Source organism: Neopsephotus bourkii, unplaced genomic scaffold (genome assembly GCF_033783945.1).
Source record: "Neopsephotus bourkii isolate Nb327-2 ecotype Australia unplaced genomic scaffold, CSIRO-AGI_Nbou_v1 NB_360, whole genome shotgun sequence".
NCBI lineage: Eukaryota > Metazoa > Chordata > Aves > Psittaciformes > Psittacidae > Neopsephotus > Neopsephotus bourkii.
This window is the reverse complement of record NW_026900866.1, coordinates 1,493,885-1,521,026: the sequence shown is the minus strand read 5'-3', so window position 1 is coordinate 1,521,026 and position 27,142 is coordinate 1,493,885. Positions and strand designations below refer to the sequence as shown.

Genomic DNA, 27,142 nt, shown 5'->3' with positions numbered 1-27,142 from the left:
GATTGCTGTGAACATAACTGGAAAATTTCAAAATTAAAGATATTTTTTTAAACCAAAAATCGTTTCAATTATCGAAAACTTCTGCAGTAGACAACAAAAGTGCCAAAAGGCTGGATGTATGTTGAAATGCTTAGACTACAAGCCATGGAGTATATATCAGCCACACCTATACGACTGGGTGAATTTTTAGCAAGTTTTAAAATTTAAAGTCAATGTTTCTGGGTTTTTTGGTTGACAACTACTCCCTCGATAATTTGGAAAGTTTAGCTGAAAAATAATTGCATTTTGAAATGAGTTTCAACAAAAGCAATGTGTATTTGAAGGCCAAATCTATTTTGATGAGTAGGAAGTAAATGGCACCTTTTAAATATGCAAATAAGATGATTGATGAATACTCATCCCTGAAAACTGGACTGTAATATGAGGCCCCTTTCTCGTTTATACTCTGTTATCTTCATGTTATGATATGCTGGTATCTTTGGAGTTACTTGGTAAAATTTATATTATAAATTAGCATCAAGCATGTGAATGACAATGGTTATTACTTCTCTCTATCCCAAACATCGGAATGCTGAAAGGCATAAATACAGGCATGTGTGTGATTTTGCTCAAGGTGTCCTTGAATAAGAGGATTTAAGCCTCTGTTGCCTGGGCCCAAGCCAAGTCATGTGTCCTGATTGGTCATGAGGCTTTTCCTGTGAATGCAGCTGTCACTCTCCTTTGCTATGTGTCCTAATAGGATGAGACTTCCCTGTCCAGTCCCTGTCGAAGACTACAGATGTATATCTGAGGCTGTAGGAACCCCTATCTACTTAGCACCTCTCACTTGAGCTCAATGGTATTTCATTGCTCTGAGGGAAATCTCTTAATGATGAGATTTCTAAAATATGTATTAAGCAAATTAGCTTGCTTAAAAATATATACATATATCTTATTTAATGTAAATTACATGCAAAGTGCAAGGGGATCATTGCCTGCTATTTAACCTTTTCTGTGTGCATGGCTGCATTGTTTTAGCAATATTGATAAATCCAAATCAGTGCCTTTCCCTGTCTTCAGCTGTATCAGTGAAAGCATACTGATGCATATACAGTTTATTTCTCTTCCCTTAGGGAAACTGGGGTATTAGGACTTACCTTTCCTCTGAGATTCCAAAGATGAATCAATTGGACTGTGGCTGTACCAAATTGTTCACAATCTTTTGAATACTGCTGATGAAAATTGCCCTGACATTTGTGCATATTCATTAGGATGGTCATGAAAATGCAGTGATAGTGGCATAAAGTAGTTATGCCTCACAAAGCAAATGGAATGCATTTTCCTGTTGTTTTGTCTGCTTAGTGACGTCCTATTTCTCTTACGCATGCACTCTGTGCCTCTTCCTGTTTTCTGTTGTAATCTGTTAAGATCCTGGGCATCATGTGTTGTGCCTTGGCAAGGAGATATGTGTAGTTTCAGGTAGGCTAAGTACAGGCAAGGACAACGTATCGTGAATGAGTTTTATCTTTTTTCATCAGTGGTATGACTAATTTAGGTATCACTCTTTGACTTACCTAGTAGTTTTTGAGGTCTCCAGGCCTTCCTCCTCTCTAAAGCTCCTGGGAAAGAGAAAGACACCAGGAAGCACAATGTCCTAGAAAGCCATGCCTTGGGCTATATACCTGGCCTTGGAAGGAGACTTTAAGGATCAAATAGTATACAATTTCAGATATGTTTCTTTAAAGCAGACTGAAACTATATAAAAGTTTGCTGTGTTCAGAAGGGTGTTCTTGCTAACACCCTTGTACCAAATTTTGGCACTCACTTGGCTCCTTGGGTGTGTGGATTCAGTCTGCTAAATCCTCTGATTGGAGCAGAGCTGCCCATTTGGGCAACAGTCAGCCGTTAGATTGCTTCTGCTGCATCCTCTAGCAGCACTCTTTCCCTGTGATTGTCCTGATATGCTTCCTATGCTGCATTCTTATCTCCCACTGAACCTGTTTATCATACTTGCTAGATCTGCATTTATTAAGCTAGGTTGCAGTTAAATCAACCTTTCCTCAAAGAGCTACTCCACTGGGAGTTTTATGGAGACAAACAAAAGGACTGTTTCCTCTACAGTCACTTGTCTTACCTCTGCTTCCCTGTGTTGCCACCCAGTACTTTGAAGGACTCCCTCGTCTTTCTCCTTTAGAATATCTTCACCAGTAGAGATGCAAACCCATGATTCTTTGCTACGAGCATTAGATTGTATTTTCATGTTATTGATCCCATTTCTGTTTTAGCTGATCATATAGGAAAGTTTCATAAAATGCAGAGTCCTACTATCAATTTTCCTTTGCCATGGATATTAATTATTGACTGCCCTCTAGCATTTCACAGGACTGGTCTGTTGGAACATTCAGCCATCATGGTTTGGTTTTTAGCAGTAGATCTTTTTGTTAGTAGCTGAAACTAGATTTACTGCTAAGTTAAGCACTTCCTTGAACTTCAGAAAAAGGGTTGGTTTTGACATGTGACAGTTAGACTCAGAAGTTTTACTGCACTTGATAATTATTTGGTATTTTGTTCCTTCCTGCACATCTCGTAGTGCTTTGCTAAAATAAGTATCAATCTTCCTGATTTGTAGATAAGGAAACTAAGACATAGGCAAGCACTGTTACTCATTTCTGAGCTCTGATTAGAATTTGGACTCTTTTGTTTCCTCTTCAGATAACCCCCCTTAATATAGCACCTGTATTTTATTATGAGAGGAATGTCAATTTATTTTATTTAGACTAGCAAGTACTTATCCTACCATTCCAGAAAAGTACAAAATCCTACAGTGCATGCTAATGCTTCTCAGAATAAGTTATAGAATAAGGTGCACAAAATGACTTCATGCAAAAATGTGTATGTGGTTGCACGTTGAAGATAACTGGGAATAATGAACATCGCAAAGTCAGAATGATGAATAATGTTAATGTGTTTCACTTACAGGTGGCAGTGTAATGAGCTTAACTCAGTGGCTCTAGGGAGGCTCCTGTCTCCTTAAATGCAACACACTTAAAATTATTCTTGAAGAAAAGTGGTGCCAGGAGCAGAGGAATCACTAAGCGAAATGTGCATCTGAAAGATGGCACATAATAAAACGGGAGAACTTCTGAGCAGAATAGTCCTGAAGATAAAGTTCTTGTTCCATATCTATCTGGAGAGAGGACCTGAAGACAACTGCAGTATGGTTCCCAAGCAGCTGTGTCCCTTCAGGGCTGAGGGTCTAAATTGTTCGTGGTTGCTGTAAACTGTCTGAAGAGGTAGCTGATACTTGAGAATGCAATACTGCACTGTACTGGCATAAGTGAGCTGTAAAGGAGTGGGAGAAATGGAAGAAAACAAGCCTAAACCCAACTTGGTTGCTTCTTAGATCCTGGTGGAGGGGAGCAGATGGAGAGGCAGAAACAGTGCCTTCTCTATGTCTTCCTGCTTATCAGGGATCTCCCTGGTATAACAGGAAGGGTTTAATTGCTCTTTCTGGCATGGGAGACCTTGAATATGTCCTATACAGGAAAGAAGGACAGTGTGACTGCTCTGGAGTTGATGAAGGTCCTACCACACCATGACTGGGTCTGCTACCCCAGCAGCTATAGCACAGCGATAACCATTTCATGGCTCTGGAGTTTTTTCTCTGTCTCTCTCTCAGGTCATATAGAAGACAGAGAGCCTTTGAGAAAAAGGATTTACCACAAATTTCAGGCAGACGTGAGTTCAAGGTGGAAACCTTCAGAGGGGGAAGGGGAACTGAATAGGAGGAGAGAGGGAAAACTAAAGGTGAGAGAACTAATGAGGACTGGTGCTGTGAAGGAGAGGGATATGTTGAAAAGCAGCAGAAGAAACTGGTGGGAAATAAGGATTCTGAGGGCAGAAGATAAAGGTTTGAGGGACCTTGATGCTGGTCTGAATAGAAAGTGGTAAGATCCTTACAAGAGCAAACAGGAGGAAGATGTTTGGGGAATGAGATGGATGATTTACTGTAGTGATTTGCTAGAAGCAACAGGAGGAGCTGTGTAATAAAAGAATTTAGAAGCTGAAGGAGAATGATATACATGCAGGGATTTGGCAAAAAAGAATGATGATAAAATGAAGTATTTTGAGAGCTGTGAAATATGAATTTTCAGGAAGAAAAAGCAGAAACTGAAAAATTGCCTAATTACATGAAAATCAGACAAATCCTACTGTTATTTTCCAGTTTTTCAACATGTACATGCTAAATCAAAGTCTCACTGTGTTTTGGAGGGTTTGTGGGTTTTTGTTGTGTTTTTGTTTTTAAGAACAGGAAATCAGTTTTGTCTTTAAAAAAAGGGAAAGATTATTTTGAAGAAACTTCATCTTTGGTGAATCTGACACTTGAAATCAGGATTGACCATCTTTTTTTCTGTAACGTCTCAAGCGTGAGTCTCTTCACAGCATTTCTGCTGGCTGGTTGCAGACTGCTCCTCCTGGCAGAGGAGGAAGCAGTCCGCCTCCTCTGCCGTTACCTGAGATCTGTGCTGCAGATGCACTGTAATTGAATTCAAACAGAGAAAAGGAGGAAGCTGCTGTTCTAGAATATCTTCTTTTGGGATGAAATATAAAGTTGGAAGATGTGGAATCATGTTTTGCTGAAAGAAGGCTTGGGGCAAGGAAGGTGAGATCAGCTAGAATGCTCAAGGTTGAGCAGGATGCTTGTTGCTTAATGATAAAGCAGAAGAGGATAGAAGGGGCTGCCTGGTAAAGCAGCTATGGATTATGCAGCTATGGAATAGCTTAAAGGAGAAGATTTAAAGGAAAATGAAGAATAAGGTCACGTATTTGGCTGGGAGTCTGGAGAAGGTTTTGGTGATCAGCTGATGAAAACAGAAGTTATTAGTTAGGTACTGATAATGTACTGAAGGGGGGTTGAAGGCCAGAGAATGGAGTAGAGAACATCATTTTGCAGAACGGGCTAACAAAGGAAAAGAGCTATTACTTGGACATGTCCTGCACTGGGAACTGACGGGGAAGCACATGATGGACTGGGGTGAGGGGACATGTGGAGAAAATAGCAGATACTGTGGGGAGAAAAAAGGTTGATTATGAGGGCCCATGTGTTCCAGCTGTATAGCATGGCCCTTCCTGCCTGGACAGGCCATTATTGCAGCCTACCACAGTTATGCAAAAGAAAGTATGTGTAAAGAAGTCCTTGCAGAGGTTTCCTTTTGCAGCACTTGCCATGTGGAGATCTACAGTCTAGATCAGTATTTTCAGGTGAAGAAAGACTGTAAAACTTGTTGCCTGAATCTTTCATTTCTGCCTTTCTAGTAACAAAGTTTTTAGCACTGAAATAAGCAATGTGATGTACTGTACTTCTAAAGCTGTTAAAAGGCTCTTAACAGCTCTATAAAATACTTGCCACCTCCTCCTGTGCTTTCAGAGAATTTTACTCCAATATTTATTTCACTGGCTTATACAGAATTTCCTCCCCTTTAAAACAGAAGTTGTTAATTATACCTAGGTTGTCCCGATCAACTCCCTTCCAGCTATTAAAATGAACTTGCTTTGTAGTTTTATTATTACTTGCAAAATATTGGGAAAAATAATTTTGTTAGACAGTTAAATTTGAAATAAATATTGACTTGGCTATGCAAGTGGATCATTTATGTTAATTTCCTGCAAATATTCCAATGGTGTAGTTTTACAAGAAAAAGCACTCATAAAAGCAAGTCTTTATTCACTGAAAGCAAATTTTGTACTGTACACTTGAACATAATCCTTGCAAGTCTTGCCGCATGGGCTAGTCTCCATAGGTCACTTCATGCAACAGTCAAAACAGTATCATGTGACTGGTCAGTACAGAGGGTATTAACTCACTGGAATGGGTTGCCCAAGGACATTGTGAATGCTCCATCCCTGGCAATGTTCAATGCCAGGTTGGATGGAGTCTTGGGTGATGATCTTAAGGTCCTTTCCTACCCTAACTGTTCTATGATTCTATAGATACACCCTTATATTGGTATAAGGTGTTTGCAGAACATGATATAAATAGAAACTTTTAATATATTTCAAAGTTCTTCAGTTTTTCAGAATTCTTTATGAACAGAAGACAAGGCAAAATTGCTGGACAAATCAGTCGTCAGGACTCTGCTCAGCACTAATTAAAAATCTTATTTAAAAGCTATTGTAAGGGTGCAAAACACCCATGGTGTTTTGGGAAGTGAGATAAATTCTCTTAAATTCCACCTCAACAGTTCCAGGCATCATGATTCTAAGGAAAGGAAATATTTTAAGTTCCAACTTGGTATTGTATTGCATAAAACATGCATGTGCAACTGTACACTGTTTGTGCTGACTAGTTTTGTATTATTGGAGTTCTGAGTAAGTGTATTGCTGTGTTCCCTGTCTCCATCCTTTCTTTCAGGACCCCCCCCACTCCCACCCGCCCCCCCCAGATTATCAGTTACAAAGTCAATCACATTAAAGTTTGAAAATGGTGGTGTTAACTTTTCCCTGTATGCAAACTTAATTAGTCCCTGTGGTTTCACCATCTCCGATAAGATGTTCCACCTACCTCCACTGTGCATGTGGAAATTGGTATTTTTGAAGGCTTTTAACTTGATTATAGAAAGATGACTTCTCATATCAAATCCCCACTTCAGACCATACAGATTTCACCTACATGGTCTTCAAAATTTCCCAGTCAAGGCACAGGCTGCTATATAATGAACAATCTCTATGATTTCTTTTTCTTAGTAACCTGCCCCAACCTCCTAGAGCAGTCAATGGGTCCTGTGCCTCTGTTAACCATGGGTTGAGAAAACAGCTAGTGTGGAATGCTATTTTGGATTATGCTATCTGCCATGAATAGGGTGTTGGATCATTAGGATCAGGCTCCCAGTTATGTCAATTTTCTGATGCAGGTCAGATTCTCCAGTGACATCTGAGTGGCTTAGAGCACCCCAGTGGAGGCTTTCTTTTCTGATGAAATGAGCAGTTGTAACTAAAAGCTTGAAGCATTTGAATTAGGTCATTTTCCTTATGCCACAAATCTAAATATGTTAAATGGACATAAAATTCTCCATGAGAATTCATTGCATAATACTAGCACACATTTTTTGTCTGGTAGGATTCCCTGTTTTCATGTACATGTATTAAAAAGCCTTCAAAACACTCCTGTAGACAGGATCCATATTTCCTGCAAAATCACTCTGTGTGTTTGTTTGTGGTACAGTTTATATTGCATGCCTGCTCCTGGTCCCAAACACATTCGGATGTTTTCTTATCTTTTAACCTCTTGTAGGTAGTTTATTCATTATACTCCTGATGAACAATAGTGTAACTTGCAAAGGTGCAGGGATCCTTGGCCTGGGTAATTGGGCTATTGTCCTGCCATGTGGTTTTGCAAGTCTTGTACTGTTGACTTGTGTGTGTGGTTGAAATATGTAAAGGGAAAAATTGTGATCTCTGCTGCGTTGGTTATCTTTGGGGATAGAGAGTGTGATACAAGGCAGGACCATTTTCCCAAACTGAGCACTGACTGTGAAAGATGCTATCGTGTACTTCAGAGGTGGTGGTGCCGTCAAGTGTTTGTAGAATATAACAGAGAGTGCATTTTGTGATGAATGTACTGAATTTCCTTTTGGATACCTGTTAGACCTGCAAAGATTCCTGGAGCAGGCATTCCTGATTGCTAGAAAGAGGTGGTCAGACCAAAACCTGATTTTTTTACTGGACTGGGAATGCCAAGAAATAGACACAAGTCACAACGTAGCCATTTGGTAAGTCCCACTATTGACAGGTTCATGCTCCATGACTCGTAGGTGTTCCCATCTTGTTTCATGTCCAAAGATGGTAGCTAATGTCTGTTCTCTCTCCATTGTGTTCTGCAAGACCTGGTCTTGGTGTGCAAACAGCTCTTACCATCATACTGTTGATGGCACTGTGGTAGCCTGTAGTCTAACTGTATTTATCTAGAAATGCTTTATGTGTTGTGGTGTTGCACCATGTCTCAGACTGATGTTTCCTTCCCACCCCTTCTGTAGTAAACTGAATTCTTTACATTCCCTGGAGTATTCAAATGTAATTCTGACAACAGAACTATGATCTTGAATGACTCTCAGAACATGAAAATATGGCCAAGTTACTGAAGACACCTTACCAAGGATTGCTATTTATTGTTTACGACCTTAGGAAAAAAGATCTGTATTAAAGCAGAGATGTTCCAGGAATGGTGGAGGAGTCTGTTTGATGCAGGATGAAGGGCTTGTTAAAATGCATTGAGTTATTTCTTAGCAACTGTATACATTGCCGAAGAGTTTTGTTAATGTGCAGCTGGTGAAAGTCCAAACATGCTAAGGTGACAAGTTACTGGAGGCTATTTCAATGAAATTGTCAGGAAAGATACCAGCCAGGTTGCATCTCTTGCAACTTCCATAATAAAGATTAAATTTATAGATGCTTTATATATCCTCAGGGGATGTATTAATTGGTGCTTCTCCATCTAGAAATACATATAAACAACCTATTGTAGCTCATGCTCAGCTCACTGATGACAACTTTGCAGCTTGTTTATGCCTGCTTTGCATTAAGGTACCAAAGAGAGAAATGAGGTTTATGTCAAAAATGTCTGAAGGTCCTGACAACGTTTCTTTTTTTTTTTTCCTGCGGGAAGTGGAATACGATACTTCTCTTGTTCGAGCTCTCTGTTGGGTTTCACACTTCAAACTCCCACCGCAGTTTCAGCGTATAAAAGTAACTGATTCCCCTTTCTGTACCAGGCAAAAGGCTGACCCTGAGAAGACCGGACGGACACACAATCAACTCCTTGCTTCAAGCACTTCACCGGGCAAGGCTGGTGGAGGCTTCGCACCCCCAAAACGACACCGCCGCTCCTGCTGCCCGAAGCCGTGTTAAATATTTCATGCCGCTGGCCGCCCTTCTGGGTGCGTGTAAAACTAAGCCGGGCCCGGGGGAGGAGGGAAGGAGCCGGCTGCTGCTGCCGCTTTAAACCGCGGCGGGAGGGCGGAGGCCGGTAGGGCCCGGGCCGCGGCGTTAGCGGGCGGAGTGTCCGCGGAGAGTCGCGGGGCACCGCTTAGCACCGGGCCGCTCTCTACGCTCCTCTCGCACGCGGAGTACATGACGGTAAATGAACTTCTTTATCGGCTACCATCGTGCTGTTCGCCGCCGGCCCTGCCGGTCAGCCCCGGCGCTAGGCGTTCGCTATTAGTAAGCAGATGGGGAACGTGGTTTTAATCGGCTTTGCCGAGGGCTGGAAGGAGCCGCGTGATGCGGTGGGCAGTGGGGTAGGGGACGATAGGTACATGGCCAGGGGCTCGGCCGTTGTTCCTGGTCGCCCCTCGGGAGCGGAAGGCAGGGGGTGTCCCTGGAATTGCGCTGTGGGGATGGTGCCGGGCAGCTCCCAGGTAGCGGTGTAAAGCTGAGAGGTAAGCGCTGGGGGCTTGTAAAAGGTGTGACTCAACCAGCTAGCTCGAAACCGTCAGGAAAGCCGTTCAGAGGTTGAAGTTGCATGCCTTGGTTTGCTGCCTTGCTCTGTACTTGTTACCTTAGCGCGCAAATGTGAGTGTTGGCCTCAGGATGCCGTGGATCTGGGATAAGCTAGGCTGGGCTGTGTGAGCATGTGCAGGCTCGAGCTGGCCTAGTCCCAGCGCCTTTGCTTAGAGAGATGCCTTGTCCACAGCCAGTGAAGGTGTGCTGGCTGAAATTTGGAATCAGGATTCAAGCCCTAGTGGGGCATTGCTTTTGTTGGTGGAAAAGGGCACGTGCCTCCCATGGACTGTGTCTGTGTTCTGTGGTTTGCAGATACCTGCTGTCACCCACGTGTGTTTCACTGACCAGAAGACATAGATGTCCATTGTGACTGAGTCCTCGCATGAGCGTTCTGAAGATGAAAACCTACATAAACTCGTAAAGCATACCACCTGAGAACATTGCTGCCAACATGGACATCGTTATTTATTTATGGATGCTTTAATCAGGAGGAGCTTTTTTGTAAACATGAATTGCTGGGCTCTTTCTTTGAGGTGTCGTTTCTTGTTTCATGCTATTGAAATATTAATCTTAACTTATTATGACTCCTTTGTGTTGGTCAGCTCTCAGGGACATTTCCCTAGGCTTGAAAATGTGGGAGCTTTCAAGAACGTGTCAGTCATGCCAATGGAAGCCACCTGTGGGCTGCCAGAACGAAGTTCTTTTTGTCATAGTTCAGTAGCTATTGAAAGTATTCTGTCCTGCACCCAGAGGTTTTGTGTTCAGGAATGCCCATACAGGTCGTCACCTTCTTCCTACAAACTGCTTCTTTCAGAAGGCCTTGGCACCTGTATCACAGAGGACAAAAAAGACTTGCATCCAGGGTCCTTCAGCAACGCTTCCAGCTTTATTTTTCATAATCACAAGGATTGCTTCTCTACTCCCCATTCTCTGAGGCTTGCAGCTTCATTTACGTTAACTGTATGGTTGAAACCTGAGCAAGAAGGTGTAATGTAAGTAGTGTTGAAGGTGTTTACTTTCCTGGTGCTCTTAAAAAAACCCCAACTCAACTGTTGTTGTAGTCATGGTTGTTATTGGCAAGCTATTTAGAATTTTAAAAGGTACAGTGAGAAACTGTGATGTTTTAAAGCTGTATTTAGGTTGGGGTCTTTGTAAATGTCAAGACAAGTAGGGTCAGTTAAAGTAGCATTGGCTCAGATGATAGTCCAGTTGTTTTCAGTGGGGATTATTCATGCATAATGTGAATGTCTGTCCTTAAGAATCTAAATTTGCATTTCTAACTCTCATTCCTTCTTCTAAAAGCTCCTAGGAAAAGCATATTATTAGGGATTTGTGTTGTTGCTGCTTTCGTGATGGAAAAAAGGTTCTAAAACCTTAGGAATCCCTCAACACAAGTTTACTTCTTAAAAACAAACAAGGAAACCTCCCACATCTTCCACAATTAATATTTTATTCTGGGTTTTTTTTTGTTTTGTTTTTTTTTTTCCTTAAAATGAAGAGTGATTATAGCTTTTCTGGAAGATTTGGGGTATGTTGGTTGAACAAGAGATCATGTTACTACTTTTAACAAAGGATTCCAGTATTCAAGCTGCTAGTGAAGTTTCACTAGGTGTTTATGAAATAGACGTAGATAAGCATGCTCCTTCTCTTACTTGCCTACATACCGTGTTTTCAGCAAATATTGCTTTATAAGCTTCAGTTTGACTGTGCTTTCCTTATTATAATGTAAAACTTGCAAAATCCTGCAAAAAAAAACCTTCATCTGCCACAAAATGCAGAGCCTCTTCTTTTTTTTTTTACTCTGATTGTGCAGATCCTCTTCAAAGTGAGGCACACAAAAACCATACTATGGTTTCTTCAGAGTATGTTCCTTCAAAAACAGAAGGTTTTGAACTTATGCTCATAAGTTATTCTTTGAATGAAAGCAATGATATGGTCTGTTGTCGCATTCTTGATACTTATTTTGCATGCTGCCGTGGAATAGTATGTTGTCTGGGGGTATGAAAATCATCAGAAACAGTAAAAATATCTAAACCTATAATGGTATATGCAAAATTATAGTCTTTTTTGGCAAGGATAAGTAATAAAATCCACGTAACTATAGAAATTGTGGTTATGGAAGGGAAATAAATGACATCTGCATAGAAGAAGTGTCTTTAGTTTGAGCTTAAGTTAAATCAGGTCAGCTGAAGGTACGTGTGAAGGTATTTCTGGAGCTTTCACCTAGTGTCTTTTCTAGACAGCATTTTCTATAGAGTGGTTGAATCGTGAATGTCAGGGAGTCCATTCCTGGGCAAGTCTATGCCATGAGTTCATGTCCACACATGTGCAGCATATCAGTCTTGTTCAGGAGATCATATGCCTAACTTTAAGCAGAAATATCCTGCTTATTTCCAAGCAAGCTGTTGTAGTAATTTGTTGAAGGAGACATGTGAAACTCTTTTGTCAATGGGATAGACTTTTGCTTGCATGGAGCCTAAAACAATTGAACGTATGTTCTTAGTTTCAAATGATGAAGTGCTGTGCAGAAGCCACTACTGATGTCTGATTATCCATGGACTGGTGTAAAACATTAGCCTCTGATTGCTACTGTGTTAATAACTACACAATGTACATATTCCTGTTCAGTGGGTTTTATAGATGACTTTAAAATCTAAATGTTTTTATTCAGTTTTTATAATAGACCACTTAATTCTTCTTCCTTGTGAGTTTGCTGCTACTCAACATGTAGAAATGACACTGGTAGAACCTGGTCCTGAAAAACTAAAGTTGGACAACAGTTATTCCAGTGGTCATGATGATATGCCACTGTGCACACTCTTTGTTCACAGAAAGAAGCATGTTAATTTTTCTTTCTTCATGAAAGGAGTACGCAGCTCCAGTGTTGGTGAAATGGTAATCGCACATGAATAGTCACTGAAGCTTGACTTGGAAGACATCCTACAAAAGAGAAACGATTTAACAGCAAACTAAGGTGTCTTTCCTTTTATTATACTGGTTTAGTGAGTTCTTCAGGTTGGCAAAAGGAGTTTGACTTGCCTGATGTCCTACACTTTGCAGTTTCTGATGGGGAATTGTCTCTGTTAGATATCATTTGTGAGACCTTTTAAACCCCATTATCACAGCAGAGGGAATTCACAGAGCTTGGACTCATTCTAACAAAGTCTTTGTGCTGCCACCAAAGCACTAGGAAGGTGAAGGAGAACCAGCTGTTCACATGACCAGTAGAATATTTGTAAGTTTAACAAGGTATTTTATTTACTGGCAGAGTGCTCTTGCACCAAATACAGCAGATCCATGATTTTTGGACATGCCATAATAATGTTTCTTTGTGCTGAATGTTACATGGTCTGGGTGCTAGAGCACATCGAGGAGAAAGTGTTGCTCTATAGTATCCTGTTGTGCCCTTGTAAAGACTGACATTTCTGATAGGCGTGTGCTCATGTAAAAGGACAGCAGGTTTGTTTTTTTTTTCCCATAATAAGCTACTGTGCTGACTGAAGTGAGAGATACTGATGTGAGGATCCAAAGTCTGCAGGCCCTTTAGAGACCATGACATCCTTGGGAAGCAAATATATGTGGATAATTAAAGGCACCAAGAATTTTCTTCGTCAGTTTCATAGACTGAGGTTTCTTATGTGAACCTGGGAATTAATGCACTTTCATACAAAGAGAGAGTAAAGTCAGGTCATGTTACAGTCCTAATGTTCTTCTAAGTCGTATAGTGTAGATATTTGTAGGTATGCTTTTAAGTTGCTGCATACTGGAAATACTGAAGAAAAACAAGAGAATGGTGAGAAACCACTGACATTTGTACTCCAGTATTTAAATTTACTTTCCCTTTAGGCAGTAAATGCGATAAAAAAGCAGAGCTCTTGTCCCTGAATTTTATTCTTTCCTCATGCTTCCTTTTTCACTGCATGTAGTTATCAGTTAATATAAATGCATTCAGTAAGCCTGTGTGTGGCCTGTAAGTAAGCCTTAGCACAATATAGGAAATGGTATACGATGATAACCCTTTACAATGAAATAGGAGAAAACATGAGTAGAAGTTTAGCACATATGAGTAATCATTACAGGTAGTTTATACCAATTTAGTGTGAACTGGGCTAACTGGGAGTTAGATGACCAGAAGAGAGAAATGAGCTGGGGCCTTTTGCAGGCAGAAAGGTCAGGGGGAATGGCCTGACTGTGAAGTGGGCAGTAGATGTAATTTTGTTAACTTCATCTAAAGGACTAAAGTCATGTTCTATTGCTTTAGTCAGATGTACTAGGAATTAGACTGAAAGGGGGATTTTCCGTAAGATAATGTAGGTCTGATTTTGAACCCGTGCAGATGTTCTCATTTACAAGTAGTCCAGTTAATGTATTGGGATTACCAGTCCAGCCATGTTAGATTCTCTAGACTGTTTTTCTCTCTGAAAGCTGACCAGGCAGATTTGCACTGTATGTTTTTTCTTCCTTCAGCCCCACCATAGAGAATTATGTAGTCAGGGATTGGTTCTGTGGGGCTGCAGGTTCCCAGAAGCTGGGACTTCACAAAGAACTGCAGTTTCTCTCTAAAATCATGGTTGGAATGGAGTATCGTGCTCAGTCACAAGTAACTCTTATGCCCATTTCATCTATGTTAGCACTAGTTTGCGTTTTTTCTTTTTTTTTTTTTTTTACTCCCCCACCTTCCCTTCTCTGTTTTCTGCCTCTTGATTTTTTTTTTTTCTTTTAGTAGCGAGTCACAGTTCACATTTGTTCTTTCCAATTTTTGAAGTGATGTACATCAAGGTCACTTCCCTTAAAGTCATGACACCTTTGGGGATAAAAACAATGTGGGAATGCTTGTTTTAGATAACCAAAATAAACAAAAACCTGGATTATCCAATTATTGTTTATCCAGGAACTGGGTAAATCCAGTTCCTAAATATTTTGCTACTTAGCTGAGCCTTCTCTCACATTTATTGTCTAGCAAAACTACCATGTTTACAACTGAACAAAATGTTGAAAAGGCCAGATGACAATATATGAAGAAACATGGTTTTAGTAAGGCTTGGAAAACAGAGGTCTAAAAGTTGTTTTATTGTCAACATTCCAGAAGACGGAAACAAGTTAAGATGAATTAATTTTTCTCTTGCATTTAAAGGTGAATTAGGGAATAATGGCAGTATCAAAGAACAGCCTTTTTGATAATTTTATAAATACATAGTAAGTGAAGATGCTCATCAGTAGATAAGTGTTTTGTTCTTCTGGAATATATCTAAGTAAATCTTGGTCTCATGCAAATTTTATATGCTGCTCTCTTGTGTCTTAGTGCACTAATTTAGTCTGGTGTAACTGTTAAGGTATTTGACTTTTCATGGGTCAGTAACTGAGGACTGGGTTTTTCAAGCAGCTGAATTGGGAATGCAGAACTTAATACTTTTTGTTGTACTGATGATGACCTTAATAAAATAGATGGCTGTTTCACAAGCATATATAGCCTATGCTTTCTCAGGACCCTTGACATGGTGATTGGATTGGCAAAAAATATTTAATCAGCCAGATATTCAATGTTGGGTTGCTATGAAAGGTATTCTTTGTACCTTACATGTTAGTGATGTATTTGGTATTGATGTGAAATCTTTCTGTGTGTGTGTGTGTGAGAGAGAGAGAGAGAGAGAGAGAGAAAAAAAAACTAACAAGCCTCTTGCTCTGGTTTTCTTAGGTTAGAGAAAGGCTTTGTCAAAGGGAGAGTGTAGGGGAAGCTGCTGCCTTACCTGGGCAGATTTAGTGGAAAGATGGAGCACTTATTTCCAGAACATGTAGTTTGTGCTTCTTTTTGTGGTTACATGATGTTTGCCTTGTTAAACTGAAAAAAACAAATGAAGTGCCTCCACAGAATGTACCGTGTCGCACAGCTTTGTATGAAAAGTACAGCAGAGACGTGGGCAGTGCTGGCCAGCCACTGTCGTTTCCATCACTGAACCCTGAATAAAGGAGCCAAAGTGGACCCCTCTTTCACCCCCAGGTGAACTGGGGTTGCATACGCTAAATATAAAACCAAATAAAAATAAATCTCAGATTAAGACAGAGAAAATATCTTTGTTAAAGTTCTTTTACACTTGGTACATCCTGTGACTTTCACTGTCATTAAGCATCTTCTCAAGAGCTGTAATTTTAATGCTTATTTTAATACATTCTGGTTAACATCACTTTACAGGATAGCACCTTGGCAAGAATGTGTATATGTGTGTTCCTCTGACCTTATGTTATTTTTCTTGGTTATTTCCAAAGGTGTGTAATAGAAAAGGCTATTGATGGGCAGACTGTGTTCAAACTCACAATCTCTGAGAAAGAGGCCATGTTTTATTATCGCACAGTAAATGGTTTGCAGCCACCAATAAAAGTAATGACACTGGGGAGAATTCTTGTGAAGAAATGGATTCATCTTAGTGTACAGGTGAGTAAAATGAAAACCATTTAATATTTGTTGAAATACAACATTTGTGTGCGTGCTATAACTGTATAAATATAAAAAGGTAAATTAGGGGATGTAAATGAGAACTCTTGAGTCTTGGAGATAAGCATCTTGGTTTGGGATCTCATTTTGAGGCCATTGATAATGTAACACTGAAAATAAATGCTATACACAGTCTTTTGGACAAACGAGACTGAAAATTCTCACTCTTTAGAACACAAGCATTTGAGGTGAAGAAAAGCTACCTATTTCTAACATTACCAGTAAGTATTTGGTCTCTGAGATTATTTCCTTAAAATAAGGATATCATCCTTATCTGTACATTTTAATGTACTTGTCTTACAGAGGAGTGCATATAAGTAAAAGTGTATGAGTGTTCAGGATCAAGGAGGAAGTTAGAGCTATTTCCTCTTACTTTAAACGTCTGATTCAGAATTGTTAAAACGCAATGCTCGTGTTCTAAAAGTCTTCTGTTGACATAACTTTTTAATAAGTGTACAGATATCCACTGAGGATAAATCAAAATTGAATTTGTTAAAATTGAAACTGTATGTACAAAAAAATCAGTAAACAAACACAGAAGAAATTAAAATTCATTTTTTTGCATGTCTTGTAATTCCCAAGAGGCACTCTAGTAAATTCTATTTGTAAGCCAAGTTCAACTAATTATTATAAACCATAATTATCAGGTATTGAAATGTTTATCTTCTTCCTTCCTTCATTCCTTTATCCGTTCTATTAAATTGCATTTGGTTTACAGCACAATCGAGCATAGTTTTGCTGCTTTCTTGAAACTTGCTAAAAGGTATTGACTGTGATTTGGGTTTTTAGTGCTGATCTTGTCACTTGTAAGAAGTATTGAAGCTGACATCTGAATTTTTTTTCAGTTTTCTTTTTTTTCCAGGATAACAGCATGGTTGTGCAAATAAGAATTTGACTGTTGGATTACAAGAGTGACCTTAAGTTAGAACTAATGAACTTTACACTTCAAACACTCCAAGGGTGCTATATTGCTGCTGTTGCTGTCATCTGCATTTTGTACTAGCCTCAGAAACTGCTAAAGCCTGGGATAGCTAAGTGAAGAGTGAAAGGGCTGGATTTAAATGCATACCAGTATCTTGAATTGTATTACAAAGAACTATCAAGCACTCTGTAGAACTTGTTTCTGTGGTGGAATTTGTTCAGTGCATAGCTGGAGTGGAGAAGTGTAGCTTCTAGACCCTTGAAGGGACTGCAGGCTTAATACCTTTCCTAGGTTTCTGAGCTTAGCGTAGAACCTTACATTCTGTGGTTTGTGGTATTGTAGGATTCAACTTTTAATTATCATTAAAGATTATAGTGGCTGCAGAATGATCCATTTAGCACTAGGGCTGGCTATGAGACTTTAGGCAAAGGGTTTAGGGGCTTTTGGGTGTTTGGGGTTTTGTGTGGTGTGGGTTTTTGTTATTTTTCCCTCCTTTACTTTGAGCAGCAGTCCAAAAGCATTTTTTCAATGAATGGAGAGAAAAATGGAAAATGAGAAACACCATGCAAAAGTAATATTCATATGGTACTGTTTATGTCTTTGGATATTAATAATATTTGATGATCATAGATATTTATATCTCATGGTGATTCATATATTTGAATACAAGTGTTTCCTTAAGCTGGTGAAAGTCAGCTTCATCTTCTGAAGATAAAGAGCTATGTAGTTTTCTAGGCATGGGCATGCAGAGGATAGACCCTTCCCTGGGCTGTAGATGGGCTACCTGGAGTAGAGACAGCAGAGGGGGGCTGAATGCAGTAATGATCTACTATTGCTTTGAGCTTTTCCAAATAAGTCATAACACAGAGACTTCCATGCTGTTCTGTTCAGGAAAAACTGCCTCTGATAACTGTAAAGGATTATCAGTCTCAGTTCTCTGTCACTGTTGTAGGCATAACCTTTATTTCCTAGCAAAGACAAGCCATAGGACTGAGCTCCGTGGGCAGTAAGTTAGGAAAGTTTGCAGTCACCCTACAGCCATACTGGTTTGAAGTAGATACGGTGTTATCAGTGTGGTTGCTATATAACCTCCTTCTACAAACTCAGAAAGGGAATTGTTGTTGAATGTGAGATGTCATGTATGTGGCTGTGATGTTTAGCCACAAGCTAAACTTTAAACAAGCTAGTTTAACTAAACTAACAGCAGAATCAGCACCTTTTTAGGTACTTTGGAGAATTTGGAGCATTTTTTGGAATTCTTTTTATCTGGGATTTAGCCAGAATGATGTGCCCTGACATAAAAATAAATTAATCAATCTATTCAGACTTGTTTAGCAGCTTGCTTGCTATAATTTTCTTTTAGTCCAAAAATGGTGTTTGTTGGTGTTCTTTTATGAGGCATCTAAGTATTGTTCCTAACAAGGCAGCTGTAAATGTGGAATGAGTATATTTTTGTGCATGTAGCAGAACTTACATATGTGCAAAAAGTATAATTAAAAAGAAAGAAAAAGGAGCAAATAGTTGCATTGACATATTTGGAGTTGTAGCACCCCTAAAAACCTCATCTGTGAATTGAAGAGGGGGAGGGGTGGGATGCAATGCTGCTATGCTAAACAGAAATCCTCTTCTGTATGAAGCATAGTAGGCACCAGATATTCAGATTATTTTTAAGTATGTACTTTTTACAGCTTTTAGGTAATACAGTTCAGATACTGGTGGTGACTGAAGATGTGTGCGATAACATCTCGTGTTTGTTATGAACATGTTTTACCTCTGTGCCAGAGGTGTGAGCATCTACCTAGTGGCAGTTGGTTTGGTTTCCCCAAAATTTAAATTAGAAACATTAAACACTGCAATTAATGTCCCTGGCTTTCAATCTGCATCCGTTTTCTGGTAGGTGAAGCATATTTGGTTCTTGCACACCCTTCTTAACACTATAGCCTTTCTCTTACATTCTGTGGCCTTTTAGATCTGTGTAGAAAATGCTGGTGACAACAGTGGGTCAAAATAGTTTTCTTGTAAATTGTATTGGACATAAATTTGACCAGATATTCTCCACAGCATATTGGAAAGCGCTTTTCAAAGCCACGCACAATATCGCACATTTGGTCAACAGGGAGGACAAAAAGGTTTTGGCATGATGCTGTGTTTTACTCAGTGACTGCAGACCAAATTACAAACATGTCTAATCTGGAGTGAGTCTGATTCAGGACAGAAGGGCTTTTTTCTGAATGCTGGCATTTACTAACACAGTTAGCAAACAGGGCTGTCTAATGGGTCCTGCCCCTGAGGAAAAGGCATTACTTGTTGGTTGGCTCACAGGGAATTTATGCATCTTGTTTGTAATGGTGGTTGGGTGATGGATGGGGAGAGCTGGCTGGCACATCCAGTGGCTGCAACCAAAGAACTGGGAGCTGAGACACATGAATTTGTGTGCCGAGCTGGGGACAGACATAACATCTAGGGGAAGACTGTGGGATTTGGGTTTGATAAGTGTTCATGGCATATGGGTGAATTTTTGTGTTTGTTTTTCAGCAGGTTGGTTGTAGTTTGTGAAGAGTGTGTGAGTGAGGGATGTAGCTGACTACGAGAGAGCTCTACCAAGGAGCTAGGGTCCAAGTCTGTCTCTGAACACAGTTATGCCTAATATGAAACTAATGAGGACCAAAGGTCTCTAAAGCCAGTCAGTAGGAGCTGGAAGCCACAAATGGGAATTCCTGTGATTAATAAGTGAAACTGAAATATCTGTGCAAAATGCAAGGCAACAGGCACCATGACAAAGGAGTGTGAAGTATTTTTTGCATATGTGAAACTAAATTTAGAGAGAGCAGAAATATGGTTGGGTGGCAGATATGTTTGGGATTTGGGTGTAAGGGCATATTCAGGAATTACAGAAATGAAAGCTAAATGGTGAAATAACACAAAATAGCAATTAAATGATATGAGAGAGGGAAAGGACAGCACAGATTGAAAATAATTTCTTTGAAATAAAATCTAGGGGAAGAGGAGGCTAGTAAATTAAATCTACTGTGGTAATCTAGGAATTTAAAACATTGGGTTTGGATTTAGGTGTGTAGTTTGTTAAAGAGAACTACTACTAAGAACGGTGACATTGGAGAGACTTATTCTCCAGTTCATAGCTGGGAAATTAAAGTTCCACTAACAGGGCCCAAACATTCCTGTATGTTGTGCATGAAAAATTTCTACATCAAGTAGTTACTATAGCAGAAATTCTGGATGCCAGTTTTGTCCAATGATGAGGGCATTATTAGAGATGTGGGTGTCAGTGTTGAGTATTTATAACTAAAGCCAGATGAAAGAGAAGACTGGGGGGGGGTGGGGGGAGGTGGGGAAGAGGTTCAGAAAGAACAAACAAATGGGCCTATTTTTATTAAAAAAGGTGAACTGCAGAGCCCAGAGGTTGAATGGGAAAAAGATCTGAGATTGTTAAAAATAATAGAATTAAGAGGAATCTGTGCCCTTAGAGGAAAAAATTGGAGATGTGATGCCCAGGCTTATTCATTCAGAATAAGTGCCTTTGCAGTTAGATGACAGAGTCTGCAGGCACTGGGGAATAGGGAGACAAATTCACAGAGAATGATATATGCAAACAGAAATAAAGCTGAAAAGATGCCGAGCTGAATTAGATATAGTAGTGACTCAAATAGTAAAAACTTCTTTCTTTTTTTTTTTTTTTTTTGGTGTAAGAAAGCAAGACTTGGGTACAGTGAAGTTGTGCTTGAGATTAAGGATGATTTGAGTAAGGTCCCCAAAATAAATATACGCTTTGTTTTCAATAATGGTAAAAGCCGCAGAGCAAAACCAAGCCAGGTAACAGAAATGTATGGAAACAAAAGTGCGCATAAAGAGGTAGAAACATGAATGTGCAAGCTTATTGTGCACACGCTGATGCAATCAGATAGTCTTTGTCCAAAAAATTCTGAAAGAACTGGTACATAAAATCATTTGACAATGAGATATTTTATGCTAATCTCCCAGGTGAGGGGCAGACCTATGATGCTTCCATTGAATATCATGGACTGATGCTGGCCATCAGCCAGGCAGCCAGGTCCCCCTTGCCCAGAGAGAGAATAGCAATAGCAAAAGTGAGAATACAAATTCAGAACGCAACATCATACAGGGCGTTGTGAAGAAATTTAACTCCCTCCCAGCCAGAGCCTGTACAAAGAGGAAGGAAAAATGATCTTGGCAATGCAGGCTTATTTTTCTTGACACAGTGGCATATGAGGATTTGAATAAGTTCTTTGAAGGAATAAAGATGTGGTGCTAAGTGAAAAGGGGAATAAAATGCAGCATGGATTTACTAGGGATAGCGCATCACTGTCTAACCTCTTAGCTTTTTTTTTTTTTTTTTAATTAAAAAACTGATTTTCAGGCAAAGTAACAGTGTCAGATTTCCTCTACCTGGAGTCCAGTTTAGCATTGCTGTGACAATCCATGGAAGTTGTAGAGTCAAAGGTTATGCTCTTGGGGAGGGTTGGCAAGAGATACCGCTCAAAGGAACTGACTTATAATCCTGAGAAGGGGGCAGGCAAAAAAGCAATTTAATTCCTTGGGTATTAATCTTTGGATCAGCCTTGTGTTGTGTTTTCATTAATGATCTTGGCAGAAATATTAAGAGTGTAGTAGCTGGTAACATAATGTGGAGAGATATCAGGAGGAGGAACAGAAAGATGTCATACAGGAAGAATGGCATGACCGAAAGGACTAGGGTAACTGTATCACACAGTATCACAGTATCACAGTATGTTAGAGATTGGAAGGGACCTCAAAAGATCATCTAGTCCAATCCCCCTGCCGGAGCAGGAACACCTAGATAAGGTTACACAGGAACGTGTCCAGGCGGGTTTTGAATGTCTCCAAAGAAGGAGATTCCACAACCTCCCTGGGCAGCCTGTTCCAGTGTTCCGTCACCCTCACTGAGAAGAATTTTCTTCTCAGGTTTAAGTGGAACCTCTTGTGCTCCAATTTGTACCCATTACCCCTTGTCCTTTCATTGTTTGCCACTGAGAAGAGCCTGGCTCCATCCTCGTGACACTCCCCCTTTATATATTTATATACACTAATAAGGTCACCCCTTAATCTCCTCTTCTCCAAACTATAGAGACCCAGCTCCCTCAGTCTTTCCTCATAAGGGAGATGCTCCACTCCCTTAATCATCTTAGTTGCCCTGCGCTGGACTCTCTCCAGCAGGTCCCTGTCCTTCTTAAACTGAGGGGCCCAGAACTGGACACAATATTCCAGATGAGGTCTCACCAGGGCAGAGTAGAGGGGAAGGAGGACCTCTCTCGACCTACTAACCACCCCCCTTCTAATACAACCCAGGATGCCATTGGCCTTCTTGGCCACAAGGGCACAGTGTCGGCTCATGGTCACCCTGTCGTCCACCAGGACCCCCAGGTCCCTCTCCCCTACACTGCTCTCTAACAGGTCGTTCCCCAGCCTATACTGGAACCTGGGGTTGTTCCTGCCCAGATTCAGGACTCTACACTTTCCCTTGTTATATTTCATCAAGTTATTCCCCGCCCAGCTCTCCAGCCTGTCCAGGTCCCTCTGGATGGCAGCACAGCCTTCCGGCGTGTCGGCCACCCCTTCCAGCTTAGTGTCATCAGCAAACTTGCTGATAGTACACTCAATTCCCTCATCTAAATCGTTGATGAATATATTAAATAATACTGGTCCCAGTACCGACCCTTGAGGCACTCCACTAGATACAGGCCTCCAACTAGACTCCGCCCCATAGACTACAACTCTCTGGCTTCTCTCCTTCAGCCAGTTCACAGTCCACCTCACTACCCGATCATCCAGACCACACTTCCTCAATTTAGCTGCAAGGATGCTGTGGGAGACCGTGTCAAACGCTTTGCTGAAGTCGAGGTAGACCACATCCACCGCTCTGCCATCATCCATCCACCGTGTTATTTCCTCATAAAAGGCTACGAGATTGGTCAAGCACGACTTCCCCTTGGTGAAGCCATGTTGACTGCCCCTCATAACCCTCTTATCCTTGATATGCCTTAAGATGGCACCAAGGATAAGGTGTTCCATCACTTTCCCAGGAATGGAGGTGAGGCTAACCGGTCTATAGTTACCCGGGTCCTCCTTCTTGCCCTTTTTGAAGACAGGAGTGACATTTGCTTTCCTCCAGTCCTCAGGCACCTCTCCCGTTTCCCAAGACTTGGTAAAGATGATGGAGAGCGGTCTAGCAATGACCTCAGCCAGTTCCCTCAGCACCCGCGGGTGCATCCCATCTGGACCCATGGATTTATGGATATCCAGATTGCTCAACTGGTCTTTAACCCATTCCTCATCGACTAAGGCAGACCGCTCCGTTGACCTATCTTCATCCGGGGTCTCAGCGGTACAGGGCTCTTCAGGACTGCCTCCAGCAGAGTAGACAGAGACAAAGAAGTCATTCAGTAACTCTGCCATCTCTGTATCTTCTGTCACCAGGGCACCCGTCCCGTTCATCAGCGGGCCTACATTGCCTCTGGTGTTAGTTTTACCTGCCATGTATTTGAAAAAGCTCTTTCTGCTGTCCTTGACCCCTCTCGCCAGCTTTAATTCCAAGGAGGCCTTAGCCATCCTAGCAGCTTTCCTACATCCTCTAGCAGCAGCCTTATATTCTTCCCAAGTGGCCAGCCCTTCTTTCCATGACCTGTAAACTCTCCTCTTCCACTTGAGCATACCGAGCAATTCCCTATTTAGCCACGCAGGTCTCCTGACCCTCTTCCTTGACTTCCTACGTGTCGGGATGCTCCGATCTTGAGCTCGGAAAAAGCAGTCCTTGAACGTCAACCAACTATCTTGGGCCCCTTTCCCTTCAAGCAGCCTAGCCCACTGGATTTCCCCTAGCAATCGCTTGAAGAGGCCAAAGTTTGCCCTGCTAAAGTCCAGGGTTGCGATTCTACTTGCTATTCTACTGACCCTACCACACAAGATCCTGTCATGAAATGAAATTTGGTATTACAAAATGCAAGGTAATGAACTTGAAATCCCTCACAAAATGTCTTGCCAAGTAGTTAATCATTAGAAAACTGCTGAAGTAGTAGTCCCAGCTGGTGATGGCGAGTTACTAGCATGATGTGGCTACAAAAAAGGATGTGTTGGGGAAATGTATCAGAAGAGGCATTCCCAATAGTGAGAGAAAAGCATCATTGATGCTGCTCCAGACTCAGGTGAGGTTTCATGCAAAATGTTAGGTAAAACTTTCATCATTCACTTTTAAGTAATGTGATACAAAGTCTGTAAAGACAATGAAAGGCTTTATGGAAGATGATTTGGAGAACCTTCTGTTAGGAGTTGACTGTAGTGATGATCAGGAAATCACAGTTCTCTAAATATGTTGGAGGTAAACAGTAGGCAGACAATAGGACTGTTTAAGTTGGAAAATGAGTCTGTTCTATTGCAGCAGTGTTTCTGAAAAAGCATTCTGCTCAGAATAGTGGGCATAAGAAAATGTTTGGTGGGTTTTTTTTTTGGTGGTTTTAATACTAATTCTGTAGCTTTCATAAAAAAGTTAATGTGCATCCCAAAAGAAGATGAGAATTCGTATCAGTTATGTTGATGAGCTGTGGGTTTTTAATTTTCCTCCCCTTTTCCTGCAGTGTTACTGTAACCACTGCTGCCAGCAGGATGTTGCATGTAAGTCACTGATAGTCTTGGAATGTACTTGGAAAAACCTACTTGAGCCTAGATGGCATCAGTCTAAGAGTAGCTTCATACTTTTTAATAGTTTATGCAGCCTTCTTAATATGCAGATGGCTGTTGGCTATCCAGTTGTTCTTTATACCAAATAAACATTTGAGAAACATCATTGTTGAAAAGTTCTGCTAAGGTACATTGAAGTTGATTTGAAACAAATGTGAATTTTAACCATTTTTTTTCTGCTCTCTGATCAGTGTGACTCTTTTTTTTTCTCCAGGTCTTGTCTGCCTTTAGTTTCCAGTGCTTATGATTTGCAACTGAACTTATCTTTTCATTTTCAAATGGTTTGTGTTTTGTTTTTGGGGTTTCCTTAAGGCCATAAATTGTGGATACTGCTTCCTTGAAATTACTGCCACTATTCTAGTTGATTTTAGTTGGTGAGGATCAAGTCCTTCAGGTGTCTGAAAGTTTTTGAGGTCCTTCTGTGTGTCTGATCTTGATTTATGACTATTTATCACCGTATATTCTTATCTATATATTAGCAAAACCTCCGATTGAAGGTTCACAATGGAGTAAAGAATCTGATTTGCACTGAAGTGAAACCTCAGGAAAACTGTCAAAAAGAGGTGGTTTTGAAAGCATAGCAATGCATGATTAAGGTCAATTCTGTATGCATAGTGATACCAATATCAGATTTGCACCACTTAGTAACAGTAGCATCATTATGTGTTTCCTTTTGCAGAATCACTGTTAAGGGTCTCTCACTTTCCCTTTGATACTTAAGAATTTCTTTAACCAGTTAAGAAGAGTGGAATTTAAACATGAATTTTCAGATACAGCCAAGGCTGCTGAAACAGGAGATTCTTTGAGAACATGTCCGATTGATGTTTTTGTTTCATATTTAGTGTCTCTAATTATAAAGTAATTTTTTGTACTGGCCTTTATTTTGCCTGATCATATCTATGTAACTCTGCCATGTTTTGGCAGACTATAGCACATTAAAAGCTTTAGAAAGTATGTTTAAAATCTAGATGCAGAGAGGTAACCATGACTGAATTACTCTCCTGGGAAGAAAATGCTCTTAGAGTGCCTATTGAAATCAGCATTATCATTTCAATACATGTCAAATATGAGTAATATCTTAGTTCAGGCAAAATTTCTTTATAAATCTTTAAATCTTCCAGTTCTTTCAAGAAAAGGTTAAAGTACTTATGATTTAATGAGACCGCTTTACATCATAACTGTTTGACTATCAAGAGAAAACTTGTCCTTTCCAATTTGTAAAATCGTTTTATTTTGTGCACAAGTTTTTGAATAGTTTTAGGTTTGTATTAAAAGCAAAGAACCTGAGACTTAAAACCAGAGAAGAAAACATTTATTCTACACACTCTGTGTATGTATTATTAAGTATGAGGTGTTTTAAATTGTATATTCCCTGAGTTTAATAAGAACATGAGAAAACAAGGAAGCATTTTAATTTAAATCACTGTTTGAAGTAATCACTTAGTAGTTTTGTCAGTCTCAAGAAGGGAGGGGGGAGCTTGCATTAATTCTAAATGTTTAGAGCTTCTTGTCTACTAATTACAATAGTGTGTTGAAAATATTTAGGAGGAAGCAGCCTGTCCATATGGTTGGTACTTATGCTCCTAACAGACAGCAGAAATAAAACACATGTTAAAGTCTGTAATGTATCTGAATGTCTGTTTAGAGAACTGTTCAGAGAAGCAGTGGGCATAGGTCTTTTGGCAACTGCTTCATCATGAAATCTGCTGTGGTTGCAAGCCTTTGAGATACTGCTGCTGTATTTTGAGTTGTTTGATACTAGTAACTTGCTGTGCAGCATCCGGAAGTCCTACTGTAGTGCTTCCCTCTTCTTCTGGCTTATAGGTATTAGGATGTCAACTGTGTTGATTTGAAAGCTCTTTGTTGTTACGACTTCAGCTTCTTGGGGAAATGGGATATGTCCTAGATGCCTTTATCTTTTCTTCGATTATACTATCTCTTAAACGATTTCAATTTTTTTTTGCCCGAATATGGGTTCAGGCAAGTTCTTGCATATTTGGAGATTCAGATTTAGCTGTCTGGGAACACAAGACAAAGAACTTCATTTGGGCCAAGATTTTAATTTCAGAGAATTGCAGAAATACAGGTTTTGTTTGTGCCATCTTGACTAAAGTTTGTCAAATTGTAAATGTTTTTTTCAATTGCAAACACAAATCCCACTGAAGATTGCCCAGACTCTATAATATATATACTAAGAATGGAATTGTTTGTATGACCAGTGTTGGGAGGAGGTTGTATGGACTGGTTTGCACAAGCACTAAAAAATATTTTTCATTGATACAGTGCTGCTTAGGATAGAAAGTGGTAGAGCTGTAGTTAATCAGTTTAATATTACTTGATATTACTGAAATACTGGTGAGGTGCTCACCAACAAAAGCTCAAATCAAAATAGCCCATCAGTAATTGGAATGCATGTTTTGTAACATGAAGGATCACTAAATCTGTGATTCAACTGTTTATTTTGGAAACCATGCTAACTTTTAAAAGTACTAATTCTTTAGGAATACAGACAATTTCAAAAC

General features: G+C 40.2%; 1 protein-coding gene across 1 annotated transcript in view; it reads left to right on the top strand.

The window, feature by feature from the left end:
- The first annotated feature begins 9,275 nt into the window (after positions 1-9,275).
- The window catches only part of USH2A (usherin), a 375,196-nt gene continuing 357,329 nt past the window's right edge, over positions 9,276-27,142 (top strand). Inside the window, exons 1-3 of the mRNA XM_061348575.1 lie at positions 9,276-9,413; positions 9,790-10,469; positions 15,742-15,907. Of these exons, the coding sequence (XP_061204559.1) occupies positions 9,949-10,469; positions 15,742-15,907 (687 nt within the window). The 5' untranslated portion in view covers positions 9,276-9,413; positions 9,790-9,948. The remainder of the gene's footprint in view (positions 9,414-9,789; positions 10,470-15,741; positions 15,908-27,142) is intronic.